The sequence below is a fragment of the Mycosarcoma maydis genome, chromosome 2 (assembly GCF_000328475.2).
Source record: "Mycosarcoma maydis chromosome 2, whole genome shotgun sequence".
NCBI lineage: Eukaryota > Fungi > Basidiomycota > Ustilaginomycetes > Ustilaginales > Mycosarcoma > Mycosarcoma maydis.
This window is the reverse complement of record NC_026479.1, coordinates 631,734-654,592: the sequence shown is the minus strand read 5'-3', so window position 1 is coordinate 654,592 and position 22,859 is coordinate 631,734. Positions and strand designations below refer to the sequence as shown.

General features: G+C 52.8%; 7 protein-coding genes across 7 annotated transcripts; 4 read left to right on the top strand and 3 right to left on the bottom strand.

Annotated features, from left to right (window-relative positions):
- Positions 1-14: 14 nt before the first annotated feature.
- On the top strand, positions 15-540 carry UMAG_11851 (uncharacterized protein; the record flags this gene model as incomplete). The annotated part of the gene is made up of 2 exons (XM_011389161.1): positions 15-212; positions 322-540. The coding sequence occupies 2 exons, from the start codon at positions 15-17 to the stop codon at positions 538-540; spliced, it is 417 nt and encodes a 138-aa protein (XP_011387463.1).
- A 737-nt stretch (positions 541-1,277) lies between these two features.
- On the top strand, positions 1,278-3,482 carry UMAG_01027 (uncharacterized protein; the record flags this gene model as incomplete). Its single annotated transcript, XM_011388702.1, has 1 exon — positions 1,278-3,482. The coding sequence occupies one exon, from the start codon at positions 1,278-1,280 to the stop codon at positions 3,480-3,482; it is 2,205 nt and encodes a 734-aa protein (XP_011387004.1).
- Positions 3,483-4,370: 888 nt separating this feature from the next.
- Positions 4,371-6,683, top strand: UMAG_01026 (uncharacterized protein; the record flags this gene model as incomplete). The annotated part of the gene is made up of 1 exon (XM_011388701.1): positions 4,371-6,683. One exon carries the CDS (start codon positions 4,371-4,373, stop codon positions 6,681-6,683), a length of 2,313 nt encoding a protein of 770 aa, XP_011387003.1.
- A 334-nt stretch (positions 6,684-7,017) lies between these two features.
- On the bottom strand, positions 7,018-8,958 carry UMAG_01025 (uncharacterized protein; the record flags this gene model as incomplete). Its single annotated transcript, XM_011388700.1, has 2 exons — positions 7,018-8,686; positions 8,783-8,958. The coding sequence occupies 2 exons, from the start codon at positions 8,956-8,958 to the stop codon at positions 7,018-7,020; spliced, it is 1,845 nt and encodes a 614-aa protein (XP_011387002.1).
- Positions 8,959-13,165: 4,207 nt separating this feature from the next.
- Positions 13,166-14,014, bottom strand: UMAG_01024 (uncharacterized protein; the record flags this gene model as incomplete). The annotated part of the gene is made up of 2 exons (XM_011388699.1): positions 13,166-13,772; positions 13,824-14,014. The coding sequence occupies 2 exons, from the start codon at positions 14,012-14,014 to the stop codon at positions 13,166-13,168; spliced, it is 798 nt and encodes a 265-aa protein (XP_011387001.1).
- A 2,959-nt stretch (positions 14,015-16,973) lies between these two features.
- UMAG_01023 (putative bifunctional phosphoribosylaminoimidazolecarboxamide formyltransferase/IMP cyclohydrolase ADE17) lies at positions 16,974-18,779 on the bottom strand (the record flags this gene model as incomplete). The annotated part of the gene is made up of 1 exon (XM_011388698.1): positions 16,974-18,779. One exon carries the CDS (start codon positions 18,777-18,779, stop codon positions 16,974-16,976), a length of 1,806 nt encoding a protein of 601 aa, XP_011387000.1.
- Positions 18,780-22,055: 3,276 nt separating this feature from the next.
- Positions 22,056-22,538, top strand: UMAG_01022 (uncharacterized protein; the record flags this gene model as incomplete). Its single annotated transcript, XM_011388697.1, has 1 exon — positions 22,056-22,538. One exon carries the CDS (start codon positions 22,056-22,058, stop codon positions 22,536-22,538), a length of 483 nt encoding a protein of 160 aa, XP_011386999.1.
- Positions 22,539-22,859: the final 321 nt, after the last annotated feature.

Below are 22,859 nucleotides of genomic sequence, written 5' to 3'. Positions count from 1 at the left end.
CCTTCCCAAGAACAATGCCGTGGCAAAAGCAATTCACTCTTAGTTCCCGCAGCAAGGGCTGTCACCTCATCACCAATGAGGTGATGCCACACCTCGAGGAAGGTCTCAAGGGCGTCAAGGTCGGAATTCTTACACTGTTCATCCAGCATACCTCGGCAGCGCTTACTCTGAACGAAAATTTCGATCGTGACGTCCGAACGGATATGGATATGGTAGGTGTTGCCGCAATCTGCCGCTGATTTTAGGCGTGTTCATTGACTTAAGCCTTCATCCCTTGTCACTTGACTCTGCTTTTCTGCTTATGTTACTGCGTCAATACAGGCTCTCGACCGTGTAGTGCCGGAATCGCTTCCATGGAAACATACCGACGAAGGCCCAGATGATTCTGTTTCCCACACAAAGACCAGTCTTATCGGTCCTTCCGTCACCATTCCCATCACTGACGGTCGTCTGAATCTCGGAACCTGGCAAGGCATCACGCTATGCGAGTTTAGGAAGCTGTCACACAGAAGGAAGATCGTGGCAACCATCTTGCCATGAACGTTCGACTTCGCCGAGAGATTATGAGCAGGCTCGCGTTACTCCTGGACCATGGCTCAAGCTTGTGGCTGGGTTAAACGAAATCTAGCACGCATCTGGGTTCTCTATTACAATGACGATGTTTTTGTCTTGCTTTAGTTCTTGCACGAGGTCTTGCGGACACTGAGCTCGTGAAGATCCTATGGCTTCGTCATCCCTGCTCCTCTTCGAAAGATGCTTTCTCCCACCTCGAATCCTTTGATGCTTGGCTGATCACATTCAATTGAGATGTCACATGGTGTATCGGAACTATGGTTACAATTCGACGCAGTAAGAAGCGTTGTAGGTGAACAAAAGACGCGAACAACTTGTTACTCCCACGGGGCAAGGTCCCGTGATACCTTCGAGTCCGATGCAAACACGAATCGACGTTCCACGCTTCGGAACGTCTTTTTTGCCTCCAGCTTTCACGTTTATTGATATTCATCGAGGGGAAGAAAAATCTAAATTGAAACGTGAATCTTGGGTGTCTGTTAATATTAAGGGGGATCGGGTCCGATCCAACGCGGTTAGAAAGAGTGCTGTATGCAGACTTTCGCGTTGAGTCTGCACGGCTTCTTGTCACGAAAAGCACTTCAGGGTTTGGGAGCTTGTGTCTACGTATTCCACCACTCGAAAACTGCTCTTCTCATCAAGCCATCTCTCAACTAATCGGTCGTTCTTGCTGCGACCACTGTTGACTGCACAGTCTCGACAAAATGGCTAGAACGAAGGGTATCACCTTGAAGGTGCGCAAAACGGCTGACGATATATCAACCAACCCAACCGCAAGCACAGATGCTTCCCAAGCACAAACCCTAGCAGCCGAGCACAAACAGCTGGGGACGGAGCTACCGGACGAAGAGATGGCTTCCGCGGAAATCTCACGAACGCCTGCAACATTGCGTTCCAGGGGCATCCGACTCTCCAGGACAAGGTCACACGAAGAGGCGTTCGGAGCGGACCCCTCATCGACCCGTGCCACTCCATCACGCCGTTCGCGACGCCAGTCAACGAAGCCGGAACAGCCAGAAGTTAACGAGGACGCCAACACCTCTTCTCATGCACAAGGCGATGGCGGAGGCTTAGACAGCGCTCAAGTCGACTCGTCTTCGATGCCACGCAGTCGTTCGGCGCGCTCCCGCGTCAAATCTTCAACTACCCCCGTGCCACAGACGCCTTCTGTAGCTGCGTCTAGGTCCAAACGAAGCCCAAGGAAAGCATCTAGAGTATCCATTGTTGGCAGAAGGGATGTCAGACGCGCGAGAGCAACGCCAGTGGACGGCGAAGACGGCGACGCAGACCCATCTGAGCAACCTGACGCCGACGCGGAGCAGGACGAAGACGGTGATGGTCATGACATCAATGCCGAAGAAGGGGGCGGTCAAGACCAACGAGATGATGATGCGGAAGAAGATGCTGTTGCCGATGACGATGCTGATGCTGATGCTGACGTCGATGCCGATGCTGATGCTGATGCTGATGCTGATGCTGATGCTGATGCTGATGCTGATGCCGATGCTGATGCTGATGCCGATGCTGATGCTGATGCTGATGCTGATGCTGATGCTGATGCTGACGGCGATGGCGATGGCGATGGTGACGATGAGGAGGGAGTCGATGAAGAAGGACACAAGATCATCACTATCAAAGGTACAAAGTACCGTCTTGAAGCCGACGAAGAAGAAGTGATTCTACCGTCCGACCCTGAGGGCGACAAGAAGGTCGACGAAAAGGGACGGCTGCAAGGTGGTCGACAATACAAGGCATACAACTTCACCTCGGACGAACGTGCCGATCCGGAAAAGGTCTACATGCTGGCTATCGATGCAGCGCGGTCAGCCGGGTATCGAGACTCGCTCTACTTTTTTCGACGTAATCCGCAGATCTTCAAGATCGAGCTGACACAAGGCGAGAAGGAAAAGCTTATTGATGATGGTCGTCTGAGCGGACAGCTCAAGACGCGCAACGTGACGATGGTGCCGGCTAGAAATGTGTACAAATTGCACGGGGCTCGCTTCCTGAGCGGAGGAAAGGCGGTCATCGACGACTACTACGAAGCCGCGGCACGCGCATCAGGTGTCAAAGAAGGCAAGACAGTCGGAGGCATGTCGACCGAAGAGCAGGAAAAGCGCCGAGAGGCGGAGCGAGAGCGCGAACGTCCCAAGAAGAAGGCGGACACGTTCAGCTATACCACCATTGATCCGCAGGGGGACCCGGTTGTGACTCAATTTGGTGATGCGGGTCAAGCGCCGTGGGTGCGGGCTGGTAACTGGCAGTCGCGCAAAGCAGCGTTGCAACGTATGGACATCACTGAAGAGAACTGGATGCTCGAGATGGCACGCAGCGTTCGCGGCATGAACATCGAGCTCATCGAGACACGCAGAGATCGACTCTCGGCCTTCCCGCGCTTCAACCGGTACATTGATATCGATGACAAGTTCGCTGCGGAAGAGGTCAAGGATGAGGTTGCCGATGGCGAAGCCGAGCCTGAAGATGATCCGGAAGCACTCCACGACCTCCCTCCCTGGGAGCGGCAGAAGCTACCTACTGCCACTGAGGAAGATCAAGAGCAGGAAAGCAAGAGACGCAAAGCGTTGCTGCAGGAGAGTCTCGATGCTCAACGTCGTCGAGGCCCACCCATCGGAGTCTACGAACCAAATACGCATCTTCCGCACTTCAGTGTGTTGACACAGCCCACTCAAGCTGCATTCGCCAAGCTCGCTCAACGACCAGCGTACATTGATGATCAGGCGCAAGCAAGGGGAGACCAACGACCGCTGTTGGGAGGCGATAAGCTGGGGTCCGGAGCATGGGGCGTTGCGAGCGTTTCGGTGGAGTGCCTGCCACCAGCTGGACTGCCAGGACACGTCACTGTTCCGGCAGGCGATAACGCAGCATCGAAATCGATGACATCCTCATGAGCTTCTGTAATTCTATATATATTTACGCAAGCAGCCTTGCTTTACACATCGCTCAGAGGTTGATCGGAGTGTGTCGAGCAGAGGCAAGTCTCGAAAGTGAGCGCCTTCGAGACTCTGTCGTGGTCTCGTTTGCAAATCGTGGACGAGCCGAGAGATGAGCCAGCGTGCGAAAGGGGTCTTGGCTGGGCTTCACATTCACAGATTACATGCTGCTATCAAAAGATGTGGAGGCGATTGGAAACTGTGGGCCAGCGATTTTGGACCACAGCTGCGCACGATACATTACAGGAGTTGGTTTAACTTAGACCCTGACCTGCGTGTGTGTTGTTCTTGTTGTTCTTTTCTTTGTGCAATTCGTGGTTCGGGCGGCCCGATTCAAGCGCCATGCAGTCATGAGTTCAGGAAACCCGAGCGTGAAGAGGGCACACGCTCGCCAAGCCACACAAGCACGACGCTATTCCGCTCCTTTTTCCATGCCTCATCGTGGATCATTTCTCTCAGGCATCAACAACCCCAAACAAAGAGACGGAGGTGCCGAAAAGGGTGTAGATGTGATATCCGGGAATGCAGTGTTTGAAGCTGATGCTGTGCATTGCTCACCTGTAGGCGCGCACGTTGAGTGCCGCATGCAAGCCACGCAGGAGGTGTGGGGAGTGCCGATGTGGAGCCCGAGACACACTCACGACTCACGACTCGTGACTGTCAGGGCCCTTCAGTAAGACTTGAGACTGCCCACAGCTTGTTGATGGCCGAGCCTATTGCCTTCCTTTTGACCATTTTATCTTGAGTTGACGACGATCAAACCCGCTTTAGCCCCCAACTTTACGCACGTCCTACGGCATACTTGACTAAGACTCGTTGGGGTCTGGACGTGACAACAAGCTCAAGATGGCGGAAGCAGACAAGGAGAACTGTCCACCGCTGTCAGAGGGTTTCAGCGCCTCAACGTGTACATTTGCATCTACCTCAACAAACAGCGCTTCGAACACGCTCTCGTCGAAGCAGTCGACAAATTCAGCCCAAGTCGCGTTTCCTGTAGAAGAGCCAGATGGGGATCGAGATGTGCTTGCAGCTGACGGCAAGACGCTACGCAAAAAGCGATCCGTCCTCTTCTATCCTTCGGCCGGCCTGGCAGCCAAATCGAACCAGCAGCCCTTCTCTCGCAGCGCGGCGAAGAGAGACTCGATCATGGCTCTGGGCAGTATTGGTTACCTTCAGCATCTGTATACGAAACAAGGCATCGCGAATCGAAATCGTCCGCTGACCAAGGGGGCGATGACACTGGCGATCGGGCCTGCCGGCGAAGCGATGGTATTATCCAACGCAGATAACTCGACTGCCGGGTCTCCAACGTCCGAGTCTCCAACGACAGCTGCAAACGGGCAGTTGACGCCAAATGGGATTCTTGAAGAGGATGAGCACTTGCTGCTGCCTCCTAGCCCAGAGGCAGGTAGCTTTGCGCGACCCAAGTACCTCGAAGTCGCAAAGCCGTTGGAAGCAGATACACATGCACTCCGCGCATTGCTTGTCGCCGATCTGGACCGTCTCTGTGATGCATGGCACCTTTCCGACTGGATTGCAACCAATCGAGCTGTCGCGCCCATCAAGCAGCTCCTCTCCGAAGGCTCGCTGTCAAAGGCTGCTCGGCAACCTGACTCATCGGCATCGACAGATCTCGTCAGAATCATTGATGTCACGACCAAGGCGATTCGATCGGTGCGCAGCTACATTCTTGCTCTTCCTCAGCGCTCCAAGATACCTATGACCTTACCGAACGAGCCTAGCAGAAGAGACCGCTTCAAGCGCCAACCCAGTTTCAGTGGCGTCTCTCGTCCCGGTCAAGCTGGAATGCCAGTGCCGGCAAGAAGCAATGAAATTCTCCACCACATTGCGACGCCGGATGACAGCCTTTCACGAGAGCCTCCCTGTTCACCGCTGACGAGCGCGCCATCTCCCGGCGGACGATCCTTGAGCTCACGAGCCGATACAGATGAGGACCCTCTCGGAGTCATACGAAAGGCTGCGCTCGAGATGCTCTCAGCGCTCCAAGAGATGGAAAAAAAGACTCGCATCGAAATTCTTGACGTAAATAGCGACGAGACGGGATATCTTTCCGCTGCGATCAGCCGTGATCCGGACGAGTCCAGCTCGACGGGTTCGGCCACGCCAGGCACAGGCTATCTGTACCGTTCGGACTTGGTGCTGTCGGACTTTGCAGCAGAGCGAGAGATGCTGCTGAGGTATTTGGAAACTGTCGGCTCTGTGTTGTCTTCGTTGATGATCTCTTGCCAAGACATGCGTCGGCGCTCGAGCACGGGGACGGAACACGCACGAGAAGCGCAAGCCTTGACGAGCACCGTGAACTCGAGCGGGAATGCGGCTCCTTCGATCCACATCGATGCCGCTAACGACGACGATGTTGCGTCCAAAGCGGGACCAATATGGACCGAACCGGGTGTCAGTGCGGCTCAGCGAGTGTCAAGCTTCATGATCGACCACTGCGAAGCTGTGATCGGGTCGACGTCGCGACTCGAACGAATGCAAGAGGCTCGAGATGACATTGAAGCGCTTTTGGCGCTGCTTTCTGACGGGTATCTTCTGTGCTGCGCTTTCAACGAAGCGGTGCGCCGATCTGACAAGCCGTGGGGCTACATCTCGTCGCGTGAGATGCACGATTTGGAAGCGGAAGAAGCGGTACTGCTGCACAAAGAAACTTCGCGCGCCAAGTCGGCGCAGGAAGCTGCAATGCTCACGTTCCAGACTCGGTTCAGTCGAAAAGCTGATGCGAGTGAGGGCGCTTTGAATGTCGACGATGTTGAAGCTCGGGTCAGGGTGGAGGAGAATACAGGTAATCGACCGGGGTGGACTTTTCGCCGGACGGAAAACCTGCGCGTGTGGGCAGCAGCGCTAAAGCTGCGGTATCAGGTGCAAACAACCGCCACTCGAGCTAACGCCGCCAAGCCAGGTTCAAATTTGACTTACGGAAGCCTGGGACTGGGTAAGCTCGCATTGCACGGCCGCAGGGCGGCCTCAGAATCCCACGCGCTCTCGTCTGGCGGTCCGTCGACCGGTCTCGGCTCAAAGACGATCGATTTCGACCCGGCCAAAGTCGCCCGAAGAGAATCAGGATGGCACCTTATGCTCACTACTCTCCTGATGGCTTGGATCGACGCAGTGGCGCACGAGCAGCTTTTGATGTAGATAGGATTGACCCGCAACAAAACATGTACAGTTCAACACACGACTTCTCTTTTGAGGTCTGAATTTCAAGCATCGACTTTCTCGCTCGTCATGGATCACGCGCAGCTCGTTCATAGATCAGCAGGCCCGATGCCCTTTGATATTCTCTAACCTTTGAATCCGTGACTATCTACAAATACAAGTGGTGACCTTGGTGACCTGTTATCAAAGCGCAAGATGTTGGGTCGGAAAGCATGAGACGAGTGAGAGAATGAAAATATGCAAGTGAAAGATGATCGGAATGAGAAGATCTGGTATAATGGAATCACATGATCCGGATCGAAAAAGCAACAGCTCAAAAGTTTGGGTGGAAAGCCATTGAAAGGGGGCCGTCGTCTTCAGTCTTGAACTGGTGTGGATAGTCAGCGGCCGAGGTGGCGGTGGGGAAGATGTTGAAACTGTGGAAAGTGTTGTTGAGTTCCGTGACGGGGGAAAGCAAGGGCACCGATGAGGACCAGTCCCCCTGTGGTAGTAGCGAGCTGTGGTTACCAGCGCTGCTGTTGGCCGACAAAGGAGAGAGCGCGAATGGCGAAATCTCGCGCGAGGCCTGACCGCCTTTCACTGTGGCGCCAGCAAAGTAAGAGTGCTCCAGCCTGGAAGTTTCCGCATTGAGTGACGCGGTGTCGGCAGTGCTGCAAGATGAGGCTGTGCTAACTTCCTCGGTGACGGGCTCGTTTCCGACGTTGACCAAACCAGAGGCCAGCACGGAAGGCGGTGACAAAGGGCCAAGGGAGACAAGGCCCTCCGAATTGGAGCGACCTGCTGTCACGTCAGGGTTGACGTAGTCCGATGTGCTCGCCGGTTGGGATGAAATCACGTCGCTTGCATGGTGGAAGCCGCTCCACGAATCCAGAAAGGCAGGCATTTGCGATTGGACGTGGGCATTCCATGCTACAATACCGGTGGTGTCTGGAGTCAGCAGTTCATCAGCGAGTTGCTTGGTGTTGAATTTTTCGGCGCGTTTGACGGCTACTTTTTGCATGAGCGCAGCCGTGGCGATCTCTGCCACCGAAGGCCTTCTGAATGCATCGGCGGTTCCGACAGGAAGATGGATAGAGCTACGCCTGCGCAAAGAAGCAAACGGAAGCTCCAACGAGAAGGTCTCGAGCGTGGGAAACGGGACGCTAGCGAAGTCGAAATGTCCATGAGGTGCAGGAAGGTCAACCGGACGAACGTGCGCCGAAGTGGGTACCACCGTAGGAACGCCCGACATGTCGACTATTCCCAAGTCTAAGTCGGCCTCGTTGGCGCTGACACGTCCAGAGGGGAGAGTGGGCATCGAAGAGGACGAGCCGAGACCCATAAGATCGAGGATCTGATGCGACGTCGTCATTTGCTCGTGGTAAGAAAGCGCAGTAGAAGTCGTAGGTGTTGGCAGAGCGGAGAAAGGTGCTGAGCTAGCCGGTGGCATCAATGGTGCTGACAAGGGCCCAGAATAATATTCGGTTGCAGCCGAGGGGATTTCGTGCTGCACTGGTAGAGATGCGAGCGACTCAAAGAAGCGATGTGCCTGCACAGGTGTGTGTGGTTGCGACACAGAGGCTTGTTGGACGGCCGGTTCAAGAATTTGGGAGGTCATGGCGCCCAGCCGGTGCTGCAAGGTAGCTGCTCGCGTATCAGAGATGCCGCGACGTCGGCGCGGACCAAACTGCGACTCGACATCTTGGCCTTCGTCTGTCGTCGATAGGAACAAAGGCGTTAAGCTGGGTTGCGAAAGGTCGCTGTAATGATGGAGCGATGATGAAGGCATACCAAGCGTGGTAGTGGGATGCAACATGGACAAGGGTGAATGGCCGGCAAAGATGCCAAGCGAGGCCATGCGCGCCGCCTTCTTCTCCTTGTTTCGTCGCTTACGCTCTCGAGACATGAGGTTCTCGTACTCTGTGACGGGTTCGTATTCGCACTCCCTGCGCAGACGCACGCAGGTAGCACATGCTGGTTGGGATCCGTCGCACTTGATTTTCCTAGGGTGATTCGGGAATCACAGGGTTAGAAAAAGGTCAGCATGTGCAAAGACGAGAGGTGGTGCAAATATTGTGGAAGCCGCAGGTCAAACTCACCGGTGACGGCAGTGAATGCAGGCCATGTTGATGCGTGCCCTTGTCCTTCCTTTGCCATCTTGGCTGTCGGAGGGCGATTCAGGATCGAGTGCAGGCTTTTCCGTGGGCTCTCTTTCCGAGGTACGCTTTCTCGCTAGCGCTGGGCGAGAAGGATGTGTTGAATCGTATGGCGACATGGTAAAGGAAGAAGTGCCGACGGCAAGCTCTGGTCCAGCTTGACGAAGAAAAAACTTGAAGCGAGAGCGTTGATGCGGCTGATGCGGGTTTTGGTATCGGTGCAACTGATAGATGTGGTTGTCGACGAAGGCGATACTGTGGATAACGATGCTGGCGGCGAGGGCGGTGCGAGGGTGATACAGTAGATATCGGGGGCTGCGACGACAAAGATCGACGAAAATTGGCGTGTGTGAAGATGCGCGGCAGGTGGGAAGATGCGCAGCGGAGGACGGTGACGAGTGGGCAGACAAGATCAAGCAAAACGTAAAAGGGAGGATGGCATATGCAGACCCAGCGGAGTAACGAGGGATTTATACAAAGCTGTTGGGAACTGGGGACAATCTTTGATTGCTTGTGTTGGCGTCAAAGGGCAAGACGAAGCTTCTGCATGCCGAGCTTAGGGCAAGCGGATTCCGAATCAAAGCTGCCACTATCGGCGAAACCACAAAGACCCCAGGGGCTGAGTAAGGAGTTCGGAGCGCGCCTGTCTTTGGACAGCATGATTCGCTATCTGGGTGCACCGGAGAGACAGCGATCAACCAAGCCAACGAGAGCGTGGGGCCCTGGTTCGATTGTTGGAGAATTCCTGAGCAGTTCGGCTTCAGCCGTGTGAAAAGGGACACGATTATTAGTCACACAAGTAGACAAGAGACAAAGCGAGGGATGAGATGATCTGATTTCGAGGATGCAGGCAGGGTGTGGTGATTGAGCTGTCGTACATGTCGGCTTAGTGCGCTCCAGACAAGCCGATGACAGGCAAGGAGCAGAGGGCTGGGCAGCACCAAGACATGATTTCAAGCACCGATTATGCGAACGCAGGGACAGGCCATGCCCACCAGGCAAAACTTAAACCCGTCGCCCGTGACACGCTCAGACCCAGTTCAGCACCGGACCAGCCGGAAAAAGGGTTCTCACGGAATCACAAATGTTCGTGCTCATATCCATTAGACAGACGCTGTCCTCGACTGTGTGGTTCCCTGTTCCTCCCTATTGCAGAGTGCAGCAAACATTGCATTAGAAATGTAGCCATCCTCTCTGCGCACAGAGGCGTGTGATTTTTTTCGAAAATCAGCTGAGAGCACTCGTATAATGATGACCTTCAAACTAAAGGTGCGACGTAAGGCGAAAAACCAACAAACTTATCAGCGGCACCTTGGCACATCGTAGCTGATTCGCCGCACCGTCTGCGTCTAGCGAAAGAGGAGGCTTCTCACAACCATTTTGACTTGTGTTCAAACACTGAGTCAGAAGCAAGCGAGAATGCGCGTGACGGAAGCGAAGCAGCACAAGCAAGGTGTTGTCACGATAGTGTGAATCATCAGTGACCAGATTCGACATGCCACGTTGCTCGCGAGACACCAGCCAGCTTGCCAATGTTGACTGCATGAAGATAGACCAGCTGCCTGAAAAATGTTTCGACATAAGTTAGGTCAAAAACGCGAACGATTCTGGGGCAACTATGGTAAGGCGGCAGCCCTGGGTCTCTTTTCGCAAGCAGAGAGGCAGAATGGTCAGGTCTCTAAAGAAAGAAAGAAAAGAAAGAAAAAAAAAAGAAGAAAAAGGAAAAAGGGAAACGGGAAAAGGCTAAGGCAAAAGGCAAAGGTTGTGTTTAGTATTTCAAAATAATTAATGATTTATTTCTGTTTATTAAACATCGCAGAAATGTCCTCAATCTCTCGTTATCGCATGTGGTAGAGAGCAAATGCGTCCTTTTCAAGAGTTGAATTCAATGCAAAACAAAGCTCTTCTGTCAAACAACGGCAGCGGGTGAAACAACAATGCTCATATCGAGGTCACGCCAGTCTTTCCCATACCAGTTACGGAAAGCCAAGAGAGTCGAGATGTGGTTCAATTGGATCCTAAGCGGGGAGCGCCTCTATGTCTGCTTAGGTCATCAGCCACTGCCAGAGACAAGCGAGCCCATCAATGCAAGGCGACAATCCTGAACGATTAGAACTCTTTTGAGCTTTCGAGATTAGCCAACCTCTTAGACCCTGCCTCAAACAGTGACAAGTGAAGGAATTGCCAATATCGACGGATGATCGTGATTCGTGATTGCCAGGCTCGTAATCTGAAACCATTTGAGTGCGGCAGCAGGCAATCACGATCTGGCAGGGCGACTGTTGGGCCCGACGCAGAATCGCCGTCGCTTGTGCAAATCGAATCGTGAATGAGCAAGATCGAATCAGCACGGTTTTGATACGGTCGGCACCCATTGCCAAGTAGTCATCCGACATTGGACTGAAGCGAGAGCGTTGAGCCGTTTCGCGAATGTAGAACGAGCGCTCTAATTTCAAATACGTTTACCAGAACCCTTGTGGTGCTGTGATTATCTGTATTCCTCTCTCCGTGCGCTACAGAGACGAGTCGCAGCTGAGCCGAAGCGAGTCAAGCGAATGTGCTACTTTGGCAGGCGGTCGCCACCGCCGCCAAGCTAAGTCCTTACCAGTCACCACGCCACATTGCAAGGAGAAGGTGATGCGAGCATTGAGATGGTCTGTGTGTCAAGCTCGCTGTTCTCCTTCTGGCGATCCACCACTGGCCAAGAGATTGCAAGCCCTCGCGGACCTTCGAGTTCGTCATCTCGGTGGCTGTAACAAATACTGTATATGGAGCGCGGCGGTCAGCGTCCGGCGTGGCTGTTTAGTAACGGACTTTTAAAAAAACAAAAACAAAAACAAGAACAAGAACAAGAAAGGAGGACCAGCCAAGCTCAGGTAGAGTTCGGTGGGTCTCTGCGCGTTCAATGCACGAGTGCACGCAGCGCAGCGCAGCACTCACTTGGTAAGGCGACGAGAGTCGAACGGTCTCGCTTCTCTAGAGTGTCGGATCCGAGCAGTGTTGCAGACTTACACTGGAATGCGATTGATTGCTGGTGGCGTCTGGCGGTCAACAGTATGCAACTACCATTCAGGCTTACCACTCAAGACGTTCACGATTGCTCCATCCTTAGTGTCCAAGTATTGGCTGGACAGAACCATGGGGTGCATAAAAAGCAATGAGTAGCTCCTTCTTTTTTTGGTTTTCATTTTGAGGCTCAATAGTGTGGTTTCGCTTTCGCGCCGGAAGACGGGAGTTTCAGTTCGGACTCCGCTTGTTCAGGAACCCCGCTCACCTTGGACGGTTTCCTCATTTTTAGGAATTTCGATAGAGGTCATTTGACACGGTTCGGAAGCAAAATTACCAGTGATCACAAATGGGCAACAATGCGAATACGTGTAGTGGTACAGCACAAGCACGGCATGCCCTCGATTTTCAAAGCAGCCCCGCACCCTCTGCTGCATGTCCATTTGCAGACGTGAGAGTGAGAGTTGAAAACGTGCTTTCTATGCTCTGACGTGGTCTGGCCTTGTCATGGCCGAGGTAGTAATAAATTGACACCTTCTTCTCCGCGACGGACTTCATTCTGCTATTTAGGATTACCATCTTTCTGCACCCGGAGAAAAGGCACAGTTCGGGTTTGTCAGGGCCAACTTTCGGCTTTGGCTCGGTCAGTCAAATCGCACACGCAAAATTTCTACTTTTCTGTTCTTCTCAGGGTCTAGCCACACTTCATGCTTGTGACCTGCCACGCGTGCCACGTTGGCCCACGTTGAGCCACGCTACTACTGAAGAATTGAGTTGTGGCGGACCAAATCTGTCCAATCAATCGTCGTTGAAGGCCGATGGCTTTTGAAATTACCGCAATGCAGTGCGCATTTTGCAGAATGCAGAATGCAACCCACTTTCGGCTTGAGAATCCAGGCCCACTACTGTCTCTCCAGTACAGCCAGCGTCCGGAATGCCAGTCAGGGCGTGTCGTTGATCAAGCTCAGAAGAACCCGGTGGGTGTACGTTGACTGAAGATGCGATTTCCCGGAGGATCCACTGCAATTTGATTTTTCCTTGATCGGCACCGAAGGAAGTCTGTGCACTGTTCATTCTCTGTGCAAATTCAGGAACTCATCTCCGACATTCGCGTGCTCTAAAACTGGCCCTTCGCTTCCGGCTTTTTGTCAGACATAGTGCCCGGTCCTCCGGCTCGCCAGGGAGGAGGCACGAGGATTGCTTTCACTGTGAACATTGAAGCCCTGACATCTCGCCAAGGCAGAGTTGTGCAAATCTACTATCTCATCTACTTTTAAAAGAAAAAAACGATGCTGTAAACATGCTTCAACTTGGTAGGGCTCACGAAAACCATGCGTCAAAGCTGGTCCTAGCTTCAAGGCGCTTAGTAATTTCACCAGGCGCCGAACGGGCAGCTCGTGGCCTTTTTGGGTAGAATGTTTTGCAACAGTCGCAGTCGCATACTTGAACTGGTGACTGAGGTCTCGGGAATGTACTTCGGATAGTACCGAGACGTTTCAAGATATTAAAGCGACGACGTCTCACGTAAAGCTGGGTCTTGTCAATGTCAAGATAGTCCAATGAGTAAGTCTCAAACCTCGAACCTGAGTCAAAGTGAATGCTCAAAGTCGTCTGGTCTCGTCCAGCTCGCAAAGGGGCTTGTTGCAGAATCGTGTAGATGCCCGAGAAGGGGGGATAGACCAAGAGAAGCGAGCTGAGACAAACGCCGCTAGCAAGCTGAGTTCGAGGACCGAGTGTAGGGGTCAATCTTTTGGTTCCCATGGAAATCATGCATTCGGCTCCCGACCCGACCTGCTGCTTCTTGATGCAGATACTACCCGTATCTCTAAATATTTGGCCGGGGGATGAAAATGGAGTAGAAACATGGCGCGTATGTCGGAACAGCGTCGGCAAGAAAGGAAGTGAGGGAAGTGAGGCGAGCGATCTCCTGGTTGAACATGCGTCCAAGCGTGTCAGTTCACATTACTGTAAGCCTTACTGTACGATGCGTTGAGACAACGCTCGGAGCTGGAAAGGAGAACGTGGTCGAGGTAAGACTCTATGGTGACTCAACAAGGCAAGGATGTTGGTCGACATCTCAGCTTTACAAAGTCTAATTGCCCACGAATGAAGGCAGGAACTAACTCCGCAACGGTCCAAGTTTGTTTGCATCGACCAATCGCGTTCCATGTCTATGTATTGCTGCTGGCTGTGTGAAAAATTCCCCACTCTAACCACAGCTTTGAACGCCCACTGCCTAACATATGCTCTCCGTATCGTATTCTTGCGCTTACGGCCGTTGCGGTTCCTATTTTAAAGCTCCGAGATTGTGCTTTGCGTGTTGGTCCATCTCAAGTCCGCCGATGCTCGCGTGCTTTGATTTTTCCGATCGCTTAACCTTCGTGATTCACGATCGTCATTGTCTGTTTCCGACAATCCGGACTGGCCCGGTTGAGTTCGCTCCCTGCGAGTATTTCATACGTAGCATTCACAATTAGCGACAGAGATGTCAGCGTCCACTTTATGGCTCATCATTGCCCGAAACAGGCCCCACTTAGAAGCCTGATTTGACAGAGCTGTAAATCATTGCTTTTGTTCCAATTACAGCAATTGACTTGTGTCCTCGGCTAGCTTCGCTGTACTTGAGGTTGCTCATTTCCTTCGTATCTATCTATTCTTGCGCCCACAGACACGACAAACATTAGAGACCGAGCCGAGCAAATAATGAATAGCCTCAGCGGAGCTGCGCCGAGTTGACCAACTCATCACGTTGATCTCGACCTTGAACAACAGGATGTGACAGAGGACAGACGTTTGAGAAGAAATCACCCTCGATTGAGCGTTGAAAATCATGTCGACTCTATGCAGCTATGACCTGAAGCTTGACCATTGAACGAAAAGGATGCACTCATGCCTAGACTCTCGATCGGACAGGGTTTGCCTTCGACCACATGGGAAACCCAGAACACCTGATCAGTTCAGAATTCAACAAAGTCCTGCAGTTCTGCGATAACAACTCTTTGGGTTCCAGATCCACGATTGCAATTCATGATCTGCAGAGACTATCAAGGCTAGTGTAGACAGAGAGCAAAGAAAAAGCCGAAAGTCGATCTTATCCATGCGAGCTGAGGCTTGCTTAGAAGAGCATGGAAGCGGCAGCTCACCCGACTCCCCCACTCTTTCTTACATTTACACTTTCACACTCGAAACTCACTTACTTGCCCTTCTGGATATGCTAGCTCATGCGCGCGAGGCAACGCGATGGAAGGGATAAAAATACGCCTAGTATCAAAATATCCGGCTGAGTTCGAAAGGACAGCTAGATTCTAGGACCATGTCCAGCCTGAGACCCGAGAATCAGTTCTAATGCCTTTTTTCCGAGTTCGATTCCCAAGTCGAGGCCTGAATTTCTTATCCTGAGCGCCAATCGGATCTTCACGTCACTGAAAGTGCCCTCGTGCCACGTTGAGTTTTGGCGAAAGAACTGAAAGGCTTCACATGCTCACATGCGTGTTTTTTCTTTTGTCCCTTGAAGCGGTGTCTCAAAAAGGATATCATCAGCTCCGATATGCTGTCCTCCGGAACTTGTGAGCAACGAGCGTTATCGTGGCTTCGGATCCGACCTTTCACTGATCGCGCCTTGCCAAGAAATGTTCGGCGTCCGCCATTCTACGAATCGTCTCGCAATGCCCGTCAATTCGTATAGTTATCGTTGTCTGCACCGAGGCGCCTTTTGCATATGCCACGTTTCATGAGCTGTATTGAACTTGCACATGGCGACATTCATGCCAGGCACGTTTCACGCTCCAGATACCTTCGCTGTTCAACTAGTCCACGACGATTGAAGTGCCATCTCTCTTCTGTGGGCTTCTACAACGCTGCCAGTGTCGATCTCGGTCCGTTGCGAATCTCTCGTCGTCCCATCTGTGAATCAAGTCAGTTAAAGCTTACGTTCTGCGTCCGTTGACTTCCTAGTAATGCTCTTCGCACCCCATTTCGTCTTCCCTTCGAAACTGGGAAGGACTAACAAAGTAGGCAACTCGTTCACGGTTCGTGGTTGTGCCTTGGCCAGAACCGTGTGTTTGCCAAATTGCCAATCTACGCAGCGCGGACTTCCACATTTGAGCTTTAGCGCGGTAGAAAATGCAGAAGCAGATTCGTGAGTTCCTGTCAGCTGAATCGTCCAATCACTTCTGGCCGTGGCCAAGCGAAGTCGCTGTTAATTGCACGGTCGGATCTCTGCGATGCAGAGGGATTTCCAAGCCCTATACCGTACAGTACATCACGTAGATTGGTCGATCAAACCATCTTGAATGCCGAGCTGCAGATATTCACTCAGCTCAGGCCGGGGTAAATATCATGAATGGGAGATGGGAGCGAAGGAGTATATTTCATCTAAGTTAACGAACGTAATCACGAGATTCACGATTGTCAATCAGTAAGCAGGCTGACGGTCAAGAGTTGGATTCGCACATATAGGCAGGCCTTACAGACTTTCGAGAGTTGGGGCGTGTGTCTATCGAGCTTCCACTCTCTGCGATCACTCGCGCGAGTCGAACAGAACGTGCTCTCACGGATGATAGATAACCTTGCAGGGAGGAAAACACCATCTCTGTCTTCACTCTTAACAAAACCCTGCTTTTCACTGTCCGCGACTATATGATGTCGATCTGTTTCTTCTGTGCAGCCGTCATGGTCATATGCAAACATCTGCAACGCAGCTGCCTGCGCTTGTCCGTAAGAACAGAGCGTCGAGGCTATTTCTGCATGCATTCCTCCGTTCGATTACCCATTTATGACCAAGCAATGCAGCTCATGTGCCGCCAAGATCTGCTTCTGCTCTTGTTCAAGGAGCAGATATCTACGACGAAGCTGCTTGGTTCCGAGTGCGGGCACGCTGCACCTCAGTCAGCCCTTGAACAGTCGAAGGACGACAGGGAACCCAGACCGCGAAGACGTGTGACGATATGCCTACATACCCTTTCTGAGAGCGTACAAGACTATACTCGCCATACTCAACTAGACTGACCTCCTTTTAGCCACAAGGCACTCGAAGAGACATGTTGAGTCCGGGCTGTAGATGAAACGTTTCGTTTTCATTTAGTCCACGCAATGGAGCAAGAAAATGACAGGAGCGCAAGGCACAAATTTAATGGTGGAAGAGACGCAGGTTCGTCCTTACCACTACCATGTCGTACTTGTTCGCAGTAGCGACGCATGCGTCGTCCATGACGGATCCGCCTGGGGCGACGATGAAGCTGGTTCCACTCCTCTTGGCCCGGTGAACGTTGTCGGGGAAAGGGAAGAAGGCATCGCTGGCGCAGACAACGCCGGTCAGCTTGTCAGCATGCTCCTTTCGCTCTTCCGCGCTGAGCGCAGCAGGAACCTGCTCAAAGACGGCCTCCCACTCAGCCTTTTCCTCAGATGACAGATTCTCAGTGCCCTCGACGAACAGATCGATAGCGTTCGACTTTTCGGGACGCTTGGTGCCCTTCTTGAACGGCAAGCTGAGCACGCGCGGATGCTGACGCAGCCAAAAGTTGTCGGTCTTGCTTCCTGCCAACCTTGTGCAGTGAATACGCGACTGCTGGCCAGCTCCAAGACCGATGACCTGGCCATTCTTGGCGTAGCACACCGAGTTGCTCTGTGTGTACTTGAGTGCGAGCGTGGCAACCATCAAGTCGAGCTGTGTGCCCTCGGGAACGTTCTTGTTCTCGGAGACAATGTTGGTGAAGAGGTCCTTGGTGATCTTGACGTCGTTGCGGCGTTGTTGCAGCTGGACGCCGTAGACGGTGCGGGTCTCGATGTCCGAGGGCTGGAACTGGGGGTCGATCTCGAGCACACAGTATTTGCCTCCCTTCTTCTTGGAGAGAATCTCGAGCGCTTCGGGCTCATAGGAGGGTGCAATAACACCGTCGCTCACCTCGCGCGAGATGATCTTGGCAGTCTGCACGTCGACGGGGTGCGAGAGGCCGATAAAGTCGCCGAACGACGACATGCGATCAGCACCACGAGCACGTGCGTATGCGGTGGCAAGACCTGAGAGCTGGCCGAGGTCATCGACAAAGAAAGCCTTGGCTTCGACGTCAGACAGCGGAACACCAACGGCGGCACCCGCGGGCGAGACGTGCTTGAAGCTGGCAGCAGCAGGCAACCCGGTAGCCTCGGCGAGCTCACGGACAAGAGCCCAAGCATTGAGCGAGTCGAGGAAGTTGATGTAGCCTGGAGAGCCGCACAGGGCCTTTACGGGCATTTCGCCGGCAGTGACGAAGGCCTGCGCTGGCTTTTGGTGAGGGTTTGCACCGTATCGGAGAGGAAGCTGCTGGACGACATCGATCGACTTGGATGCGAGACTGGCGTACTGCTGGCGGTAGTAGTTGCTAATGGCCTCGTCGTAGCGAGCAGTCTGAGAGAAAGCCTTGACAGCAAGCAGGTTGCGGTTGGCCTTGGCGGCCTCAGCATCCTTTGAGGCATAATTGTCGAGGAACTTACTGTAGTCCTTGGGATCCGAGAGCACCCAGACGCGCTCGTGGTTCTTTGCAGCAGCACGGAGAAGGGTGACGCCGCCAATGTCGACCTCTTCGGTGGCCTGAGCGATTGTGGGCTTTGGCTCCTTGGCAATGGTCTCCTCGAAGGGGTAAAGATTGCAGACAACTACGTCGATCGGCTCGATACTCTGCGCCTTGAGGTCCTCAACGTCGGAGGGCTTGCCGGTCTGAGCAAGGATGCCGCCGTGGACAGCAGGGTGCAGCGTCTTGACGCGACCGCCTAGCATCTCGGGCGCCTTCGTGATGTCGGAAACATCGCCGATGGGCAAGCCCGCCTCGCGGACAAGCTTGGCGGTACCTCCGGATCCAAGCAGACGCACGCCGAGGGCATGGAGGCCCTTGGCGAGATCGAGCAGACCGGTCTTGTCGTATACCGACAGGATGGCGATCGGTTGAGAAGCAGACATTATGACCTAGTGCCTGAGAGGGAGAAGGATGGTGAGCACAAAGCTGGAACCGTCAGGCGTGAGAATGATTTGTCACCAGATACGGAGAGCTTCCGAGGCCTGAAGGCGTTGTCCGTGCAGAGGCACGTTTCACAGAAAAATATTTCTTCGCGCTCAAATCACAATCACGAATTTTTTCCCACATCGCGAGGTTTGACTCGGATCTCTTTCGGAAGTAGCGAGAAAAAAATGTTGGAGAGGGCCAATCAGACTGCAGAATTTCTAGATGAGGATACAACCCTGTCTTGTGCAAATCAATCCCGAATGTCGATCGATCTAACAGTGATGCACCGAGGTCCGTGGTCAAGTGGTGTTGTTGACCTTCGCTCGATACCAACCTGTCTCTGGCTTTGCTTGGTAGAATCATGTGTTTGGCCTAGGACTCGATCGTGTGTTTCGTCGACAGGCTGGGGTTTTCTGGTGCTTTTCCATGTCGCGATAAAGACGTTCCTTATTCATACCATCACTCACGACTGTCGAATTTAATTATCTTTGCGGCATTCGGGATTCACGATTTAAACAAGTATTCGTAAATCTTATACACAGCCTGAAAGGTAAGGTAAGCTCTACAAGTTGTGAGTGAACCTGAGCCATGTCCAAGTGTATGATTCGTGATTACAAAGCAGAGCATGGAGACACGAGAGGAAGTGACACCAGTAACATGTTAAGGCGCTCCTCGCAATGACCACGAAACGTGATTTTAAACCCGCCTTGTCAGCTTGCATAGCTCGTCAGCCTCGAATCCACAAGTTGCACAGGGATTGAACAGAAGCTCGCCACTGAACACGAGGTCTTCAAAGGCTGCAAACTGTTGATTTACTAGATGGCGCAAAACGCGAATCAACCGGCCTTTCCGGCTGGAATCGTGAATCGAGGGTGTGTCTCAGATGTCAGTTGACTAAAGCCTGTATTAACTAGCCCGTTGTTTCCCGCGACAGACAAGTAGCTCGATCCAGTGTTGCCCAGTAAACAATACTATTTCTTGGTATTATTAATACAGTAGAAGGCAACGATGCTGGTAGCTTTGTGTGGCAACCTGGGATTCGAGCGCCACGTTAACGGCGGTTCAAGGGTCGATGTCACAAACTAAGATGAGCCTCGCAAACGAAGCGGCAGCCTGACGACGTCGAAACGACAACAGCATGGTGACTGCAAGGCGGCGCATGGCATGTACGAAGAGCGTTTCAATCACGATAGTAACTGGTGAGTATGGTTTCCAATGAGATGCTGAATGGGGCCATAGCAGGCATGCTGACGGCATGGCACCGAAGAACGAGACGATCAAGATCACGAGACGTCTGAAGGACCAGCAAACGAAACCGTTCGAAGGAAGTTCTACGGTAGTTAGTTACTTAGTTGCTGACTGCGAGATCAGGTACAGCCAACTGTTACGGAAGGTAGCTTGACTCTGCAGTCACAGTGTGCAGCCAGTCACGAGTGTGGCGTAAGAAGAACCTCGACCGAGAAAAAGCGAAAGTTCGAGTGCAGCTGTTCTTTCAAACCGTGAATAACAAACGTGATTGGTGCGCACGGCAGTTTGAATTCACAATCGTGATTAACTTACCGTTTCATTTGAGCGAGTACACATTCACGATTCGAGCGAGTAAAGTCACGAGTCATGCCGCGTTCTTGTGCCCGCCGCGACCGATGGACCCGCCGCTTTGTACCCGCACAGTGCCGGAGTAACCGATATACTGTACTTGACAGCTCTCAGCCAAAAAATCGCTGCATGTGAATTCGAATGGGTTGAATACCTTTTTATTCTAATGCTCACACATTGGGCCGCTTCGCCTGCAGCATACAAAGATCTTCTGTGTGATCTGCGTCGCTCGGCAGATTCGCAGAGGCAAAGGTTTGCGCCATCCTTCTTGTTAATATCACAGTATCACATGCCCGCGCCTGGCATAGACTGCATGATCCACTCACGCATTTATCAAGGCCTTTGTATAAAGCATGCTCACCGAATGACATGGCCGAAGCTGCGCCAGCAGCTCCACCCCTCTTCCCTGTGTGACCAAGATGGCCGAGATATCTGCACGATCACAGTGCATGTGATGGTACAAGTTAACTTAGATGTGATGTGCAGTCGATCCTTTCATGTTCTTCCACTCGAGTCCGCAGCGCATGCTCATGCCGATGCGCGTCTCAAACGACGTCACATGAGCTTCTACGTCAGCAGGGAGATGCTCTGCAGCAGCGCAGGTCAATCAGGACGCGGACATCAGACGCGGCTGCATGCGCAGCATGATGATGGACCTTGATGCTCGCCAGAATGTTCTGCCTTTGCGGCTGCTTGTAGCTCTCTATCTTTGCTCAAAAGTCATCTGCATGTTCGGCATCATTTCTCAGGCCTTTTGTCTTTCTAACTTGGTAGACGTGGCGAGACGGGCGGAGAGCAGTGAGTGGGTCACAGGGAAGGACGCAGCAGTCACAAAGTGTCAAGTCCTGCGGCTAAGGCCGGCTCAACAGAGTCAACATGACTGTGGTTGTGCTCAGGAACCCATTCGAAGCAGTCGAGCCCACACAGGCCAGTGCAGATACTCACAGAGCACCTTATCTGTCTTGCAATCGTAAATGGCTTCATGATTCAGGCGCGGAAAACATGCCCTGTGAATCAAGGAACGACAAAACTTCTCGACGAATTCATACCGATGGCGTCGCTTTGTACCGTGTGGGATGAAGCATGAAGGCATTCAAGGAGTGTGCGTGTGAAACAGGAGCGAGAGAGACAGAATAACCCACCTTTAAAGGCATCACGTCTCAATCTGGTGCGATTGGCGGCGGCGACCTCCCCTTGAAGTGCCTTTGTTTGTGCCACAATCGTGAATAGTCAGCAGCATTTGGGGGTATTCGTGATTACAGCTGAGACATTTCGAGGGTCGTTCTTCTCATGGATTACCACCCTTCCATCGGGTCGTCCGCTCTATGCTTTCAGCCGCTGTATCGTCTCGCTTCTTTTTTCCGCTTCCGCTTGATCAACACCCCCGTTTTCGTTCATCACCAACCCCAGTTCTTGCAACCTTCTTCCATCTCACCCTTACACCAAATCCGTCTCGTTCACCGCCCTCGTCCCTACACTCTCTATCGAATCCTCCCGAGCGTCTGCGACCTACGAAGTCTGGAACTTCCTTTTATATCGCATCTACATCCCCTACCACCCCTCTTCGAGCCCTTTGTTTCGAACACCACTACCCTCGTTGCACCTCGTCCCCACCTCTGTACGACATCCTTAACAACATGAAGTTCACCACCGCCTTGTTCGCCCTTCTTTCGGCCTCTGCTGCCATCGCCGCCTCCGTCGACACGAACGACTCTGGCCTTACGACTCTCGGTGAGCGCTCTTTCGAGCGCAAGGCTCGCCACGTCGAGGCTGTTGCGCGCTCGACTGAGGACGACCTTGAGAAGCGCGACTGGGTCTCCAAGTGGGGCAAAGTTACCTGGTACGCTGGCGGACAGCTTGCTAACCCCGCCTGCGGCGGACCTACGCCGACAGACAACTCGAAAGTTGTCGCGGTCAAGAAGAACGGAGGATACGGAAAGTGCGGTGAGACGGTACACCTTCACTACAACGGCAAGATGGTGTCGGCGACAATTGTCGACTACTGTGAAGCGTGCTCTTGGGGACACTTCGATGCCACCAAGTCTGTCTTCAAGGCGCTTGCACCTCTTTCGCAGGGCGTTATCGAGGGCATCCACTTCAAGCTCTTCACCAAGAACTGATTGTATCATGGTCGACATGACTTGACTGCGGCACGTCCGAGCAGAGATCTCTTGACCTCACGATAGGAGGTCTTCGAAGAGACCGGATTATGACTGGGTTTGAAATTCGGTCAGCCTCGTACACGATTCCTAACCGGTTTCGATCAACATGTCCCTGACGTCTCCCTTGTGCCTGCCCACCATCGATCTCTTGTTCGGTTCTATCCAGTTCGTGTTACCTTTTCAGCAACGGATCTTTGCCCGACACTCTCTACGTCACCGTCACGGTCTTGTTTCATTTCCCGCTTTTATCTCTTTCGACTTCTCATCTCTTCTGCCACG